Below are 19,377 nucleotides of genomic sequence, written 5' to 3' on the forward strand. Positions count from 1 at the left end.
ATTCGGAACATACCCGCACTTACAACCCTTCTATGATGTACATGATCCCACAAAAACTACAAACGATTCGCTTCCTGAAACACTTGCCTTCAAATATGTGTAGTTCTATTTGCGATCAAGCAATTTTCCAGGTACTTATCGAGATAAAATCATCAAGAGGTTACGTATGTTTGGCCGTCATTGGATATATTGATCTATAATGATAATAATTATGCAGGTCCGGTTTCCAACTCGATAAGTAAATATATTGTTGCATGATCTAAAATACAATACTCGTACGTGAAGGCAAGTGTCTTAGAAGGTGAATCATGTTGCATTTGTCGTTATATAGATCACGACGCATTCACTATGCTGAAACATAAAGTGTAATGCTGGTATACGTTCCGCAGTCTGAAACAGATTTCATCTACGTATATCATACTTACATCTACCTATCTGATACTTACATCTACGTATATGATACTCACATCTACGTATATGCTACTTTCATCTACGTATATGATACTTACATCTACGTATATGATACTTTCATCTACGTAAATGATACTCACATGTACATACATGATACTTTCATCTACGTATATGATACTTACATCTACGTATATGATACTTTCATCTACGTATATGATACTCACATGTACATACATGATACTTTCATCTACGTAAATGATACTCACATGTAAATACATGATACTTACATCTACGTATATGATACTTACATCTACGTAAATGATACTCACATGTACATACATGATACTTTCATCTACGTAAATGATACTCACGTGTACATACATGATACTTACATGTACGTATATGATACTTTCATCTACGTAAATGATACTCACATGTACATACATGATACTTACATCTACGTATGTGATACTTTCATCTACGTTATGATACTCACATGTACATACATGATACTTTCATCTACGTATATGATACTTACATCTACGTATATGATACTTTCATCTACGTAAATGATACTCACATGTACATACATGATACTTTCATCTATGTATATGATACTTACATCTACGTATATAATACTTTCATCTACGTAAATGATACTCACGTGTACATACATGATACTTTCATCTACGTAAATGATACTTACATCTACGTATATGATACTTTCATCTACGTATATCATACTTACATCTACGTATATGATACTTTCATCTACGTATATGATACTTTCATCTACGTATATCCTACTTACATCTACGTATATGATACTTTCATCTACGTATATCATACTTACATCTACGTATATGATACTTTCATCTACGTATATGATACTTTCATCTACGTATATGATACTTACATCTACGTATATGATACTTTCATCTACGTATATGATACTTACATCTACGTATATCATACTTACATCTACGTATATGATACTTTCATCTACGTATATGATATTATAATATACATAGAAGAAAGTACCATATACTATCGAATTATTGACTTCTGTAACAATATTTTCTCGAGTAAACGACAATTGTCCCGGGTCAGTTATATATAACCTCTGGTTTCTTTGACTTCTACCTTGATATGTCTTTAGTGAAGTGCGCCGAAGACCCGGGTTCGATTCCCGACAATGTGGGAAGCCCATTTCTGGTGTCCCCCGCCGTGGTATTGCTGGAATATTGCTAAAAGCGGCGTAAAACCTCACTCACTCACTTTATTGACGTACTAGCTAAACATTAATCATCATCAACTAATCATCATTTCAATTTGTCGAAGCTACTAAAGGATGACACACGTCACACTCTCTTACAAACACAATGAAGATAGCAGAAAATGTTCTACAAAAAAACAACAACTATAGGTCATTATTCACAATTTTAGCGAAATTATATATCAACCAAACATGGTTTCACCATTACGTAAATTAGGTTTAAGAGGTAAAACTTGAACATGAAGGGGTGAGAACCACTCAAACTATACAAATACTATATCAAAACAATACTCGTCATCAGCCTATGAAGCACTACAATTCTGCAGTTTGTGTATATATTTTAGCACGGATAATTTCATAATTTGAAATGATCTGAGTTTGTTGTAAAAATACGGAAAAGGTCAAATGAAAATAAACACCCAACACGCTCCCAAACATTTAATTAACAGTACTTAAGTTATCACTCTATTAAAATTATAAATGTTTGTATAAACTTGTATCCAACTAGGGTCGCAACTTTACGAGACAATATCCCTGTCTGAGTAACGATACGTACGATTATGATATCATATACGTAGCTGAAAGTTTCATCTACGAAGATGTTAGTATTATCTACGTCGATGTAAGTATCATCAACGTAGATGTAATTATTATATACGTAGATTATGATTTATTTTAGAATGTGGCACTAATGCGTTCCAGAGAGATTTCGATCGAAGATTAGTCAATATCAAAATCGTTTATAGGGAGGAGCACAGAGAGGCAGTAAGCGTAGGAAGTAAATATTTTGAAATATTATTCAGAATCTGAAACGTACTAGAAACCTAATGACGTAGTGCATTAACATATTCTGAAAACTGTGTATATATAGCATGTACATTCAACTACATTATAACGGTAAACCAAATAAAAGCAACAGCGTGCTACATAGTGCGGATTTGCAAAACGCTAGGAAACAATGGTCAAATATTACCGACGATAAATATGCATGAATTCATCGACGCTGGCATTCAATGCTATTGATTACTTTAATCATTATCGCAATGTATTGTGAATGTATAACAGGGATTGATGTATCAAAAAGGAACGCGTCTGCAATGTGCAACTCTGTGGAATAAACAATGTTTCGAAAAATATTCATGATAGAATCAGATTCGTTAAAGAAAAGTTGACACGGGTGAGAACATTACCACAAGGCCATTGTTGGCAATGGCAATAACCTGCACGGAGAACTTTATTTCCTGAAATAAAACGAAAAATAAATATAACAATGAAACACAGTATTATTAAACGAATCATTTGACTGAGGCCCGGATATAATGTGACTTGGTGTGTGTATTGTCCTGGCAGTTATTAGGAAGGCTCTGTAATACGAGGGCTGGTCCTAACAAACAAAACCAAAAATTGTGAAAATGTTTTTAATTGTATTTTCCAATATAATCTCCCTGCTTTCAGTACACTTCCCATATCGATAGTGAAGCTTTTCAATTTCAGTCAGGAAGAAGTTTTCTGAAGCCACCCTAAAACAAAAATTCACGGCAGCTTTGAGGTCATCGTTGTGGTCATAGCGCTTTCTACAAAGGATATTCTTTCAGTTTAGAAAACAGGTGGAATTCAATTGGTGCCAGGTCTGGTGAGTGTGGAGGGTGAGGAAGTTCTTCGAACCAACATTGTGGCAACAGTGGAATAGCTAGGGCCTATACACTTGTGACATGCAGTCATAAATTTCTCTGGGAGTACTTTTCTGTGATGTCAAAAACGTGATGACTAATCGGTACTCGTTCGGTTCCATTTCTGTGTTTCCCTATCACGTTCAACTGGCTGTCAGTAATATACAAACGGCCTCAACAGACCAAATACACTTGCAATGAACTACTCAAACAATGTACACTAGTTCACTTTGTTATGGAGGCGGCGGGGAAGCCTAGTGGTTAAAGCATTCGCTCGTCACGCCGAAGGCCCGGGTTCGTTTCCCAACATGAGAACAATATGTGAAGCACATTTCTGGTGCCCCCGTCGTGATATTGCTGGATTTTTGCTAAAAGCGGCGTAAAACCATACTCACTCACTCACTCACTCACTCATTCACTCATTCGTTTTATGGCCCAAATTTGAAAGTTAGTCAGGCTTAGAACCTTTTGACCAGCCCTCGTAATGATTGAAACTCAATAAATATAGATCATATCATTACCAACCCGATTGTCAATATTAGCGCTCATATAACTTTTTATATACTGCTAAAAGTATTATTTAGACAAATATATCAAAGATAATACTAATAATGTTTCATTTACAACTAAATCAGCTTAGCGAGCCAGCTATGTAGACGTCTGTCAAAATATGAACAAAATAGTTGGCGAGAGATACAACGACAGGATTTCTCGCCATGTCATGAAATTCATACACGTCTACAAATGTACGTTTAATATAACGTAATGCATCTCCATCCGCTCTTGAAACAACCACGGCAGTGTTGCAGCGAAAGAGTGTAGCAATTATGTTAACGACATTGCTATGGTGACGAGTGTCGTGTTATTTTATGCTGTGAATCTTTTGTCTAACAGATATCATTTCTTCTCATCTCATATTGATAAACTTGATGTTAATGTATATAAATGGCGACAGTATGCTTTCTGTGTTACTTGTTGCAGATGTTAGCGACGTAACTAATAAATTATAATGATACTTTGGCGCAAGAGTCGAGTGAGAATCAAGCCAACAACACTTACTCTTGGGCCACACGCAAGAGTCGAGTGAGGATCAAGCCCTCCACACTTACTCTTGGGCCACACGCAAGAGTCGAGTGAGAATCAAGCCCACCACACTTACTCTTGGGCCACACGCAAGAGTCCACTGAGAATCACGCCCTCCACACTTACTCTTGGGCCACACGCAAGAGTCCACTGAGAATCAAGCCCTCCACACTTACTCTTGGGCCACACGCAAGAGTCGAGTGAGAATCAAGCCAACCACACTTACTCTTGGGCCACACGCAAGAGTCAAGTGAGGATCAAGCCCTCCACACTTACTCTTGGGCCACACGCAAGAGTCGAGTGAGAATCAAGCCAACCACACTTACTCTTGGGCCACACGCAAGAGTCCCCTGAGAATCAAGCCCTCCACACTTACTCTTGGGCCACACGCAAGAGTCGAGTAAGGATCAAGCCCTCCACATTTACTCTTGGGCCACACACACGCAAGAGTCGAGTGAGAATCAAGCCAACCACACTTACTCTTGGGCCCACACGCAAGAGTCGAGTGAGAATCAAGCCCTCCACACATACTCTTGGGCCTCACGCAAGAGTCGAGTGAGAATCAAGCCCTCCACACTTACTCTTGGGCCACACGCAAGAGTCGAGTGAGAATCAAGCCCTCCACACTTACTCTTGGGCCTCACGCAAGAGTCGAGTGAGAATCAAGCCCTCCACACATACTCTTGGGCCACAGGCAAGACTCGAGTGAGAATCAAGCCAACCACACTTACTCTTGGGCCACTGGCAAGAGTCGAGTGAGAATCAAGCCCTTTACACTTACTCTTGGGCCACACGCAAGAGTCGAGTGAGAATCAAGCCCTCCACACTTACTCTTGGGCCACACGCAAGAGTCGAGTGAGAATCACGCCCACCACACTTACTCTTGGGCCATACGCAAGAGTCGAGTGAGGATCAAGCCCTCCACACTTACTCTTGGGCCACACGCAAGAGTCGAGTGAGAATCAAGCCCTCCACACTTACTCTTGGGCCATACGCAAGAGTCGAGTGAGGATCAAGCCCACCACACTTACTTTTGGGCCACACGCAAGAGTCGAGTGAGAATCAAGCCCTCCGCACTTACTCTTGGGCCACACGCAAGAGTCGAGTGAGAATCAAGCCCTCCACATTTACTCTTGGGCCACACACACGCAAGAGTCGAGTGAGAATCAAGCCAACCACACTTACTCTTGGGCCACACGCAAGAGTCGAGTGAGAATCAAGCCCTCCACACTTACTCTTGGGCCACACGCAAGAGTCGAGGGAGAATTAAGCGAACCACACTTACTCTTGGGCCACACGCAAGAGTCGAGTGAGGATCAAGCCAACCACACTTACTCTTGGGCCACACGCAAGAGTCGAGTGAGAATCAAGCCCTCCACACTTACTCTTGGGCCACACGCAAGAGTTGAGTGAGAATCAAGCGAACCACACTTCATCTTTGGCCACACGCAAGAGTCGAGTGAGGATCAAGCCAACCACACTTACTCTTGGGCCACAAGCAAGAGTCGAGTGAGAATCAAGCCAACCACACTTACTCTTGGGCCACACGCAAGAGTCGAGTGAGAATCAAGCCCACCACACTTACTCTTGGGCCACACGCAAGAGTCGAGTGAGAATCAAGCCCTCCACACTTACTTTTGGACCACACGCAAGAGTCGAGTGAGAATCAAGCCCACCACACTTACTTTTGGGCCACAGGCAAAAGTCGATTGAGGATCAAGCCCTCCACACTTACTTTTGGGCCACAGGCAAAAGCCGAGTGAGAATCCAGCCCTCCACACTTACTTTTGGGCCACAGGCAAAAGTCGAGTGAGAATCAAGCCCTCCACACTTACTTTTGGACCACACGCAAGAGTCGAGTGAGAATCAAGCCCACCACACTTACTTTTGGGCCACAGGCAAAAGTCGAGTGAGAATCAAGCCCTCCACACTTACTTTTGGACCACACGCAAGAGTCGAGTGAGAATCAAGCCCACCACACTTACTTTTGGGCCACAGGCAAAAGTCGAGTGAGAATCAAGCCCTCCACACTTACTTTTGGACCACACGCAAGAGTCGAGTGAGAATCAAGCCCAACCACACTTACTTTTGGACCACACGCAAGAGTCGAGTGAGAATCAAGCCCACCACACTTACTTTTGGGCCACAGGCAAAAGTCGAGTGAGAATCAAGCCCTCCACACTTACTCTTGGGCCACACGCAAGAGTCGAGGGAGAATCAAGCGAACCACACTTACTCTTGGGCCATACGCAAGAGTCGAGTGAGGATCAAGCCCTCCACACTTACTCTTGGACCACACGCAAGAGTCGAGTGAGAATCAAGCCCTCCACACATACTCTTGGGCCACACGCAAGACTCGAGTGAGAATCAAGCCTTCCACACTTACTTTTAGGCCACTGGAAAGAGTCCACTGAGAATCACGCCCACCACACTTACTCTTGGGCCACTGGCAAGAGTCGAGTGAGGATCAAGCCCACCACACTTACTCTTGGGCCACACGCAAGAGTCGAGTGAGAATCAAGCCCTCCACACTTACTCTTGGGCCATACGCAAGAGTCGAGTGAGGATCAAGCCCTCCACACTTACTCTTGGGCCACACGCAAGAGTCGAGTGAGGATTAAGCGAACCACACTTACTCTTGGGCCACACGCAAGAGTCGAGTGAGAATCAAGCCCACCACACTTACTTTTGGGCCACACGCAAGAGTCGAGTGAGGATTAAGCGAACCACACTTACTCTTGGGCCACACGCAAGAGTAGAAGGAGAATCAAGCCCTTTACACTTACTCTTGGGCCAAAGGTAAGCGTCGAGTGAGGATCAAGCCCACCACACTTACTCTTGGGCCACACGCAAGAGTCGAATGAGAATCAAGCCCTCCACATTTACTCTTGGGCCACACGCAAGGGTCGAATGAGAATCAAGCCCTCCACATTTACTCTTGGGCCACACACACGCAAGAGTCGAGTGAGAATCAAGCCAACCACACTTACTCTTGGGCCACACGCAAGAGTCCACTGAGAATCACGCCCACCACACTTACTCTTGGGCCACTGGCAAGAGTCGAGTGAGGATCAAGCCAACCACACTTACTTTTGGGCCACACGCAAGAGTCGAGTGAGAATCAAGCCCTCCACATTTACTCTTGGGCCACACACACGCAAGAGTCGAGTGAGAATCAAGCCAACCACACTTACTCTTGGGCCACACGCAAGAGTCGAGTGAGAATCAAGCCCTCCACACTTACTTTTGGGCCACATGCAAAGGTCGAGTGAGAATCAAGCCCTCAACACTTACACTTGGGCCACACGCAAGAGTCGAGGGAGAATTAAGCGAACCACACTTACTCTTGGGCCACAGGCAAGAGTCGAGTGAGAATCAAGCCCTTTACACTAACTCTTGGGCCACACGCAAGAGTCGAGTGAGGATCAAGCCCACCACACTTACTTTTGGACCACACGCAAGAGTCGAGGGAGAATCAAGCGAACCACACTTACTCTTGGGCCATACGCAAGAGTCGAGTGAGGATCAAGCCCTCCACACTTACTCTTGGACCACACGCAAGAGTCGAGTGAGAATCAAGCCCTCCACACATACTCTTGGGCCACACGCAAGACTCGAGTGAGAATCAAGCCTTCCACACTTACTTTTAGGCCACTGGCAAGAGTCCACTGAGAATCACGCCCACCACACTTACTCTTGGGCCACTGGCAAGAGTCGAGTGAGAATCAAGCCCTCCGCACTTACTCTTGGGCCACACGCAAGAGTAGAGTGAGAATCAAGCCCTCCACACTTACTCTTGGGCCATACGCAAAAGTCGAGTGAGGATCAAGCCCACCACACTTACTCTTGGGCCACACGCAAGAGTCGAGTGAGAATCAAGCCCTCCACACTTACTCTTGGGCCACACGCAAGAGTCGAGTGAGGATCAAGCCCACCACACTTACTCTTGGGCCACACGCAAGAGTCGAGTGAGAATCAAGCCCTCCACATTTACTCTTGGGCCACACACACGCAAGAGTCGAGTGAGAATCAAGCCAACCACACTTACTCTTGGGCCACACGCAAGAGTCGAGTGAGAATTAAGCCCTCCACACTTACTTTTGGGCCACATGCAAAGGTCGAGTGAGAATCAAGCCCTCAACACTTACTCTTGGGCCACACGCAAGAGTCGAGGGAGAATTAAGCGAACCACACTTACTCTTGGGCCACACGCAAGAGTCGAGTGAGAATCAAGCCCTTTACACTAACTCTTGGGCCACACGCAAGAGTCGAGTGAGGATCAAGCCCACCACACTTACTTTTGGACCACACGCAAGAGTCGAGTGAGAATCAAGCCCACCACACTTACTTTTGGGCCACAGGCAAAAGTCGAGTGAGAATCAAGCCCTCCACACTTACTCTTGGGCCACACGCATGAGTCGAGGGAGAATCAAGCGAACCACACTTACTCTTGGGCCATACGCAAGAGTCGAGTGAGGATCAAGCCCTCCACACTTACTCTTGGACCACACGCAAGAGTCGAGTGAGAATCAAGCCCTCCACACATACTCTTGGGCCACACGCAAGACTCGAGTGAGAATCAAGCCTTCCACACTTACTTTTAGGCCACTGGCAAGAGTCCACTGAGAATCACGCCCACCACACTTACTCTTGGGCCACTGGCAAGAGTCGAGTGAGAATCAAGCCCTCCGCACTTACTCTTGGGCCACACGCAAGAGTCGAGTGAGAATCAAGCCCTCCACACTTACTCTTGGGCCATACGCAAAAGTCGAGTGAGGATCAAGCCCACCACACTTACTCTTGGGCCACACGCAAGAGTCGAGTGAGAATCAAGCCCTCCACACTTACTCTTGGGCCAAAGGTAAGCGTCGAGTAAGGATCAAGCCCACCACACTTACTCTTGGGCCACACGCAAGAGTCGAGTGAGAATCAAGCCCACCACACTTACTTTTGGGCCACAAGCAAGAGTCGAGTGAGAATCACGCCCACCACACTTACTCTTGGGCCACACGCAAGAGTCGAGTGAGGATTAAGCGAACCACACTTACTCTTGGGCCACACGCAAGAGTAGAATGAGAATCAAGCCCTTTACACTTACTCTTGGGCCAAAGGCAAGCGTCGAGTGAGGATCAAGCCAACCACACTTACTCTTGGGCCACACGCAAGAGTCGAGTGAGAATCAAGCCCACCACACTTACTCTTGGGCCACACGCAAGAGTCGAGTGAGGATCAAGCCCTCCACACTTACCCTTGGGCCACACGCAAGAGTCGAGTGAGAATCAAGCCCTTTACACTTACTCTTGGGCCACACGCAAGAGTCGAGTGAGAATCAAGCCCTTTACACTTACTCTTGGGCCAAAGGTAAGCGTCGAGTGAGGATCAAGCCAACCACATTTACTCTTGGGCCACACACACGCAAGAGTCGAGTGAGAATCAAGCCCTTTACACTTACTCTTGGGCCACACGCAAGAGTCGAGTGAGGATCAAGCCAACCACACTTACTATTGGGCCACACGCAAGAGTAGAGTGAGAATCAAGCCCACCACACTTACTCTTGGGCCACACGCAAGAGTCGAGTGAGAATCAAGCCCTCCACACTTACTCTTGGGCCATACGCAAGAGTCGAGTGAGGATCAAGCCCTCCACACTTACTCTTGGGCCACACGCAAGAGTCGAGTGAGAATCAAGCCCTCCACACTTACTCTTGGGCCACAGGCAAGACTCGAGTGAGAGTCAAGCCTTCCACACTTACTCTTAGGCCACACGCAAGAGTTGAGTGAGGATCAAGCCCTCCACACTTACTCTTGGGCCACTGGCAAGAGTCGAGTGAGAATCACGCCCACCACACTTACTCTTGGGCCACACGCAAGAGTCGAGTGAGGATTAAGCCAACCACACTTACTCTTGGGCCACACGCAAGAGTCGAAGGAGAATCAAGCCCTTTACACTTACTCTTGGGCGAAAGGGAAGCGTCGAGTGAGGATCAAGCCAACCACACTTACTCTTGGGCCACACGCAAGAGTCGAATGAGAATCAAGCCCTTTACACTTACTCTTGGGCCAAAAGTAAGCGTCGAGTGAGGATGAAGCCAACCACACTTACTCTTGGGCCACACGCAAGAGTCGAGTGAGAATCAAGCCCTTTACACTTACTCTTGGGCCAAAAGTAAGCGTCGAGTGAGGATGAAGCTAACCACACTTACTCTTGGGCCACACGCAAGAGTCGAGTGAGAATCAAGCCCTTTACACTTACTCTTGGGCCAAAGGTAAGCGTCGAGTGAGGATGAAGCCAACCACACTTACTCTTGGGCCACACGCAAGAGTCGAGTGAGAATCAAGCCCTTTACACTTACTCTTGGGCCAAAGGTAAGCGTCGAGTGAGGATGAAGCTAACCACACTTACTCTTGGGCCACACGCAAGAGTCGAGTGAGAATCAAGCCTACCACACTTACTCTTGGGCCACTGGCAAGAGTCGAGTGAGAATCAAGCCCACCACACTTACTCTTGGGCCACACGCAAGAGTCGAGTGAGAATCAAGCCTACCACACTTACTCTTGGGCCACTGGCAAGAGTCGAGTGAGAATCAAGACCACCACACTTACTCTTGGGCCACACGCAAGAGTCAAGTGAGAATCAAGCCTTCCACACTTACTCTTGGGCCATACGCAAAAGTCGAGTGAGAATCAAGCCCTCCACACTTACTCTTGGGCCACAGGCAAGACTCGAGTGAGAGTCAAGCCTTCCACACTTACTCTTAGGCCACACGCAAGAGTTGAGTGAGGATCAAGCCTTCCACACTTACTCTTGGGCCACAAGCAAGAGTCGAGTGAGAATCAAGCCCACCACACTTACTCTTGGGCCACACGCAAGAGTCGAGTGAGGATTGTGCGAACCACACTTACTCTTGGGCCACACGCAAGAGTCGAATGAGAATCAAGCCCTTTACACTTACTCTTGGGCCAAAGGTAAGCGTCGAGTGAGGATCAAGCCAACCACACTTACTCTTGGGCCACACGCAAGAGTCGAATGAGAATCAAGCCCTCCACACTTACTCTTGGGTCACACGCAAGAGTCGAATGAGAATCAAGCCCTTTACACTTACTCTTGGGCCAAAGGTAAGCGTCGAGTGAGGAACAAGCCAACCACATTTACTCTTGGGCCACACACACGCAAGAGTCGAGTGAGAATCAAGCCCTTTACACTTACTCTTGGGCCACACGCAAGAGTCGAGTGAGGATCAAGCCAACCACACTTACTCTTGGGCCACACGCAAGAGTCGAGTGAGAATCAAGCCCTTTACACTTACTCTTGGGCCAAAGGTAAGCGTCGAGTGAGGATGAAGCCAACCACACTTACTCTTGGGCCACACGCAAGAGTCGAGTGAGAATCAAGCCCTTTACACTTACTCTTGGGCCAAAAGTAAGCGTCGAGTGAGGATGAAGCCAACCACACTTACTCTTGGGCCACACGCAAGAGTCGAGTGAGAATCAAGCCCTTTACACTTACTCTTGGGCCAAAGGTAAGCGTCGAGTGAGGATGAAGCCAACCACACTTACTCTTGGGCCACACGCAAGAGTCGAGTGAGGATCAAGCCCTCCACACTTACTCTTGGGCCACACGCAAGAGTCGAGTGAGGATTAAGCGAACCACACTTACTCTTGGGCCACACGCAAGAGTCGAGTGAGAATCAAGCCCACCACACTTACTTTTGGGCCACACGCAAGAGTCGAGTGAGGATTAAGCGAACCACACTTACTCTTGGGCCACACGCAAGAGTAGAAGGAGAATCAAGCCCTTTACACTTACTCTTGGGCCAAAGGTAAGCGTCGAGTGAGGATCAAGCCCACCACACTTACTCTTGGGCCACACGCAAGAGTCGAATGAGAATCAAGCCCTCCACATTTACTCTTGGGCCACACGCAAGAGTCGAATGAGAATCAAGCCCTCCACATTTACTCTTGGGCCACACACACGCAAGAGTCGAGTGAGAATCAAGCCAACCACACTTACTCTTGGGCCACACGCAAGAGTCCACTGAGAATCACGCCCACCACACTTACTCTTGGGCCACTGGCAAGAGTCGAGTGAGGATCAAGCCCACCACACTTACTTTTGGGCCACACGCAAGAGTCGAGTGAGAATCAAGCCCTCCACATTTACTCTTGGGCCACACACACGCAAGAGTCGAGTGAGAATCAAGCCCACCACACTTACTCTTGGGCCACACGCAAGAGTCGAGTGAGAATCAAGCCCTCCACACTTACTCTTGGGCCACTGGCAAGAGTCGAGTGAGAATCAAGCCCTCCGCACTTACTCTTGGGCCACACGCAAGAGTAGAGTGAGAATCAAGCCCTCCACACTTACTCTTGGGCCATACGCAAAAGTCGAGTGAGGATCAAGCCCACCACACTTACTCTTGGGCCACACGCAAGAGTCGAGTGAGAATCAAGCCCTCCACACTTACTCTTGGGCCACTGGCAAGAGTCGAGTGAGGATCAAGCCCACCACACTTACTCTTGGGCCACACGCAAGAGTCGAGTGAGAATCAAGCCCTCCACATTTACTCTTGGGCCACACACACGCAAGAGTCGAGTGAGAATCAAGCCAACCACACTTACTCTTGGGCCACACGCAAGAGTCGAGTGAGAATTAAGCCCTCCACACTTACTTTTGGGCCACATGCAAAGGTCGAGTGAGAATCAAGCCCTCAACACTTACTCTTGGGCCACACGCAAGAGTCGAGGGAGAATTAAGCGAACCACACTTACTCTTGGGCCACACGCAAGAGTCGAGTGAGAATCAAGCCCTTTACACTAACTCTTGGGCCACACGCAAGAGTCGAGTGAGGATCAAGCCCACCACACTTACTTTTGGACCACACGCAAGAGTCGAGTGAGAATCAAGCCCACCACACTTACTTTTGGGCCACAGGCAAAAGTCGAGTGAGAATCAAGCCCTCCACACTTACTCTTGGGCCACACGCAAGAGTCGAGGGAGAATCAAGCGAACCACACTTACTCTTGGGCCATACGCAAGAGTCGAGTGAGGATCAAGCCCTCCACACTTACTCTTGGACCACACGCAAGAGTCGAGTGAGAATCAAGCCCTCCACACATACTCTTGGGCCACACGCAAGACTCGAGTGAGAATCAAGCCTTCCACACTTACTTTTAGGCCACTGGCAAGAGTCCACTGAGAATCACGCCCACCACACTTACTCTTGGGCCACTGGCAAGAGTCGAGTGAGAATCAAGCCCTCCGCACTTACTCTTGGGCCACACGCAAGAGTCGAGTGAGAATCAAGCCCTCCACACTTACTCTTGGGCCATACGCAAAAGTCGAGTGAGGATCAAGCCCACCACACTTACTCTTGGGCCACACGCAAGAGTCGAGTGAGAATCAAGCCCTCCACACTTACTCTTGGGCCAAAGGTAAGCGTCGAGTAAGGATCAAGCCCACCACACTTACTCTTGGGCCACACGCAAGAGTCGAGTGAGAATCAAGCCCACCACACTTACTTTTGGGCCACAAGCAAGAGTCGAGTGAGAATCACGCCCACCACACTTACTCTTGGGCCACACGCAAGAGTCGAGTGAGGATTAAGCGAACCACACTTACTCTTGGGCCACACGCAAGAGTAGAATGAGAATCAAGCCCTTTACACTTACTCTTGGGCCAAAGGCAAGCGTCGAGTGAGGATCAAGCCAACCACACTTACTCTTGGGCCACACGCAAGAGTCGAGTGAGAATCAAGCCCACCACACTTACTCTTGGGCCACACGCAAGAGTCGAGTGAGGATCAAGCCCTCCACACTTACCCTTGGGCCACACGCAAGAGTCGAGTGAGAATCAAGCCCACCACACTTACTCTTGGGCCACACGCAAGAGTCGAGTGAGAATCAAGCCCTTTACACTTACTCTTGGGCCAAAGGTAAGCGTCGAGTGAGGATCAAGCCAACCACATTTACTCTTGGGCCACACACACGCAAGAGTCGAGTGAGAATCAAGCCCTTTACACTTACTCTTGGGCCACACGCAAGAGTCGAGTGAGGATCAAGCCAACCACACTTACTATTGGGCCACACGCAAGAGTAGAGTGAGAATCAAGCCCACCACACTTACTCTTGGGCCACACGCAAGAGTCGAGTGAGAATCAAGCCCTCCACACTTACTCTTGGGCCATACGCAAGAGTCGAGTGAGGATCAAGCCCTCCACACTTACTCTTGGGCCACACGCAAGAGTCGAGTGAGAATCAAGCCCTCCACACTTACTCTTGGGCCACAGGCAAGACTCGAGTGAGAGTCAAGCCTTCCACACTTACTCTTAGGCCACACGCAAGAGTTGAGTGAGGATCAAGCCCTCCACACTTACTCTTGGGCCACTGGCAAGAGTCGAGTGAGAATCACGCCCACCACACTTACTCTTGGGCCACACGCAAGAGTCGAGTGAGGATTAAGCGAACCACACTTACTCTTGGGCCACACGCAAGAGTCGAAGGAGAATCAAGCCCTTTACACTTACTCTTGGGCGTAAGGGAAGCGTCGAGTGAGGATCAAGCCAACCACACTTACTCTTGGGCCACACGCAAGAGTCGAATGAGAATCAAGCCCTTTACACTTACTCTTGGGCCAAAAGTAAGCGTCGAGTGAGGATGAAGCCAACCACACTTACTCTTGGGCCACACGCAAGAGTCGAGTGAGAATCAAGCCCTTTACACTTACTCTTGGGCCAAAAGTAAGCGTCGAGTGAGGATGAAGCTAACCACACTTACTCTTGGGCCACACGCAAGAGTCGAGTGAGAATCAAGCCCTTTACACTTACTCTTGGGCCAAAGGTAAGCGTCGAGTGAGGATGAAGCCAACCACACTTACTCTTGGGCCACACGCAAGAGTCGAGTGAGAATCAAGCCCTTTACACTTACTCTTGGGCCAAAGGTAAGCGTCGAGTGAGGATTAAGCTAACCACACTTACTCTTGGGCCACACGCAAGAGTCGAGTGAGAATCAAGCCTACCACACTTACTCTTGGGCCACTGGCAAGAGTCGAGTGAGAATCAAGCCCACCACACTTACTCTTGGGCCACACGCAAGAGTCGAGTGAGAATCAAGCCTACCACACTTACTCTTGGGCCACTGGCAAGAGTCGAGTGAGAATCAAGCCCACCACACTTACTCTTGGGCCACACGCAAGAGTCAAGTGAGAATCAAGCCTTCCACACTTACTCTTGGGCCATACGCAAAAGTCGAGTGAGAATCAAGCCCTCCACACTTACTCTTGGGCCACAGGCAAGACTCGAGTGAGAGTCAAGCCTTCCACACTTACTCTTAGGCCACACGCAAGAGTTGAGTGAGGATCAAGCCTTCCACACTTACTCTTGGGCCACAAGCAAGAGTCGAGTGAGAATCAAGCCCTTTACACTTACTCTTGGGCCACACGCAAGAGTCGAGTGAGGATTGTGCGAACCACACTTACTCTTGGGCCACACGCAAGAGTCGAATGAGAATCAAGCCCTTTACACTTACTCTTGGGCCAAAGGTAAGCGTCGAGTGAGGATCAAGCCAACCACACTTACTCTTGGGCCACACGCAAGAGTCGAATGAGAATCAAGCCCTCCACACTTACTCTTGGGTCACACGCAAGAGTCGAGTGAGGATCAAGCCCACCACACTTACTCTTGGGCCACACGCAAGAGTCGAGTGAGAATCAAGCCCTTTACACTTACTCTTGGGCCACACGCAAGAGTCGAATGAGAATCAAGCCCTTTACACTTACTCTTGGGCCAAAGGTAAGCGTCGAGTGAGGATCAAGCCAACCACATTTACTCTTGGGCCACACACACGCAAGAGTCGAGTGAGAATCAAGCCCTTTACACTTACTCTTGGGCCACACGCAAGAGTCGAGTGAGGATCAAGCCAACCACACTTACTCTTGGGCCACACGCAAGAGTCGAGTGAGAATCAAGCCCTTTACACTTACTCTTGGGCCAAAGGTAAGCGTCGAGTGAGGATGAAGCCAACCACACTTACTCTTGGGCCACACGCAAGAGTCGAGTGAGAATCAAGCCCTTTACACTTACTCTTGGGCCAAAAGTAAGCGTCGAGTGAGGATGAAGCCAACCACACTTACTCTTGGGCCACACGCAAGAGTCGAGTGAGAATCAAGCCCTTTACACTTACTCTTGGGCCAAAGGTAAGCGTCGAGTGAGGATCAAGCCCTCCACACTTACTCTTGGGCCACACGCAGGATTCGAGTGAGGATCAAGCCAACCACACTTACTCTTGGGCCACACGCAAGAGTCGAGTGAGAATCAAGCCCACCACACTTACTCTTGGGCCACACGCAAGAGTCGAGTGAGAATCAAGCCCTCCACACTTACTCTTGGGCCACACGCAAGAGTCGAGTGAGAATCAAGCCTACCACACTTACTCTTGGGCCACTGGCAAGAGTCGAGTGAGAATCAAGCCCACCACACTTACTCTTGGGCCACTGGCAAGAGTCGAGTGAGAATCAAGCCCTCCACACTTACTCTTGGGCCACACGCAAGAGTCGAGTGGGAATCAAGCCCACCACACTTACTCTTGGGCCACACGCAAGAGTCGAGTGAGAATCAAGCCTACCACACTTACTCTTGGGCCACTGGCAAGAGTCGAGTGAGAATCAAGCCCACCACACTTACTCTTGGGCCACACGCAAGAGTCAAGTGAGAATCAAGCCTTCCACACTTACTCTTGGGCCATACGCAAAAGTCGAGTGAGAATCAAGCCCTCCACACTTACTCTTGGGCCACAGGCAAGACTCGAGTGAGAGTCAAGCCTTCCACACTTACTCTTAGGCCACACGCAAGAGTTGAGTGAGGATCAAGCCTTCCACACTTACTCTTGGGCCACAAGCAAGAGTCGAGTGAGAATCACGCCCACCACACTTACTCTTGGGCCACACGCAAGAGTCGAGTGAGGATTAAGCGAACCACACTTACTCTTGGGCCACACGCAAGAGTCGAATGAGAATCAAGCCCTTTACACTTACTCTTGGGCCAAAGGTAAGCGTCGAGTGAGGATCAAGCCAACCACACTTACTCTTGGGCCACACGCAAGAGTCGAATGAGAATCAAGCCCTCCACACTTACTCTTGGGTCACACGCAAGAGTCGAGTGAGGATCAAGCCCACCACACTTACTCTTGGGCCACACGCAAGAGTCGAGTGAGAATCAAGCCCTTTACACTTACTCTTGGGCCACACGCAAGAGTCGAGTGAGAATCAAGCCCTTTACACTTACTCTTGGGCCAAAGGTAAGCGTCGAGTGAGGATCAAGCCAACCACATTTACTCTTGGGCCACACACACGCAAGAGTCGAGTGAGAATCAAGCCCTTTACACTTACTCTTGGGCCACACGCAAGAGTCGAGTGAGGATCAAGCCAACCACACTTACTATTGGGCCACACGCAAGAGTAGAGTGAGAATCAAGCCCACCACACTTACTCTTGGGCCACACGCAAGAGTCGAGTGAGAATCAAGCCCTCCACACTTACTCTTGGGCCATACGCAAGAGTCGAGTGAGGATCAAGCCCTCCACACTTACTCTTGGGCCACACGCAAGAGTCGAGTGAGAATCAAGCCCTCCACACTTACTCTTGGGCCACAGGCAAGACTCGAGTGAGAGTCAAGCCTTCCACACTTACTCTCAGGCCACACGCAAGAGTTGAGTGAGGATCAAGCCCTCCACACTTACTCTTGGGCCACTGGCAAGAGTCGAGTGAGAATCACGCCCACCACACTTACTCTTGGGCCACACGCAAGAGTCGAGTGAGGATTAAGCCAACCACACTTACTCTTGGGCCACACGCAAGAGTCGAATGAGAATCAAGCCCTTTACACTTACTCTTGGGCGAAAGGGAAGCGTCGAGTGAGGATCAAGCCAACCACACTTACTCTTGGGCCACACGCAAGAGTCGAATGAGAATCAAGCCCTTTACACTTACTCTTGGGCCAAAAGTAAGCGTCGAGTGAGGATGAAGCCAACCACACTTACACTTGGGCCACACGCAAGAGTCGAGTGAGAATCAAGCCCTTTACACTTACTCTTGGGCCAAAAGTAAGCGTCGAGTGAGGATGAAGCTAACCACACTTACTCTTGGGCCACACGCAAGAGTCGAGTGAGAATCAAGCCCTTTACACTTACTCTTGGGCCAAAGGTAAGCGTCGAGTGAGGATGAAGCCAACCACACTTACTCTTGGGCCACACGCAAGAGTCGAGTGAGAATCAAGCCCTTTACACTTACTCTTGGGCCAAAAGTAAGCGTCGAGTGAGGATGAAGCCAACCACACTTACTCTTGGGCCACACGCAAGAGTCGAGTGAGAATCAAGCCCTTTACACTTACTCTTGGGCCAAAGGTAAGCGTCGAGTGAGGATCAAGCCCTCCACACTTACTCTTGGGCCACACGCAGGAGTCGAGTGAGGATCAAGCCAACCACACTTACTCTTGGGCCACACGCAAGAGTCGAGTGAGAATCAAGCCCACCACACTTACTCTTGGGCCACACGCAAGAGTCGAGTGAGAATCAAGCCCTCCACACTTACTCTTGGGCCACACGCAAGAGTCGAGTGAGAATCAAGCCCTCCACACTTACTCTTGGGCCACTGGCAAGAGTCGAGTGAGAATCAAGCCCACCACACTTACTCTTGGGCCACTGGCAAGAGTCGAGTGAGAATCAAGCCCTCCACACTTACTCTTGGGCCACACGCAAGAGTCGAGTGAGAATCAAGCCCTCCACACTTACTCTTGGGCCACACGCAAGAGTCGAGTGAGAATCAAGCCTACCACACTTACTCTTGGGCCACTGGCAAGAGTCGAGTGAGAATCAAGCCCACCACACTTACTCTTGGGCCACACGCAAGAGTCAAGTGAGAATCAAGCCTTCCACACTTACTCTTGGG

General features: G+C 48.3%; 1 protein-coding gene across 2 annotated transcripts in view; it reads right to left on the reverse strand.

Annotated features, from left to right (window-relative positions):
• The window catches only part of LOC124139300 (cadherin-23-like), a 72,981-nt gene that overhangs the window by 47,099 nt on the left and 6,505 nt on the right, over positions 1-19,377 (reverse strand). For both annotated transcript variants that reach the window (XM_046506268.2, XM_048402695.1), the window contains exon 5: positions 2,878-2,928. In XM_046506268.2, coding sequence (XP_046362224.2) covers positions 2,878-2,928 — 51 coding nt within the window. The remainder of the gene's footprint in view (positions 1-2,877; positions 2,929-19,377) is intronic.

This window comes from Haliotis rufescens, unplaced genomic scaffold (genome assembly GCF_023055435.1).
Source record: "Haliotis rufescens isolate VD_foot unplaced genomic scaffold, xgHalRufe1.0.p SCAF_28, whole genome shotgun sequence".
In the NCBI taxonomy this organism is placed as follows: domain Eukaryota; kingdom Metazoa; phylum Mollusca; class Gastropoda; order Lepetellida; family Haliotidae; genus Haliotis; species Haliotis rufescens.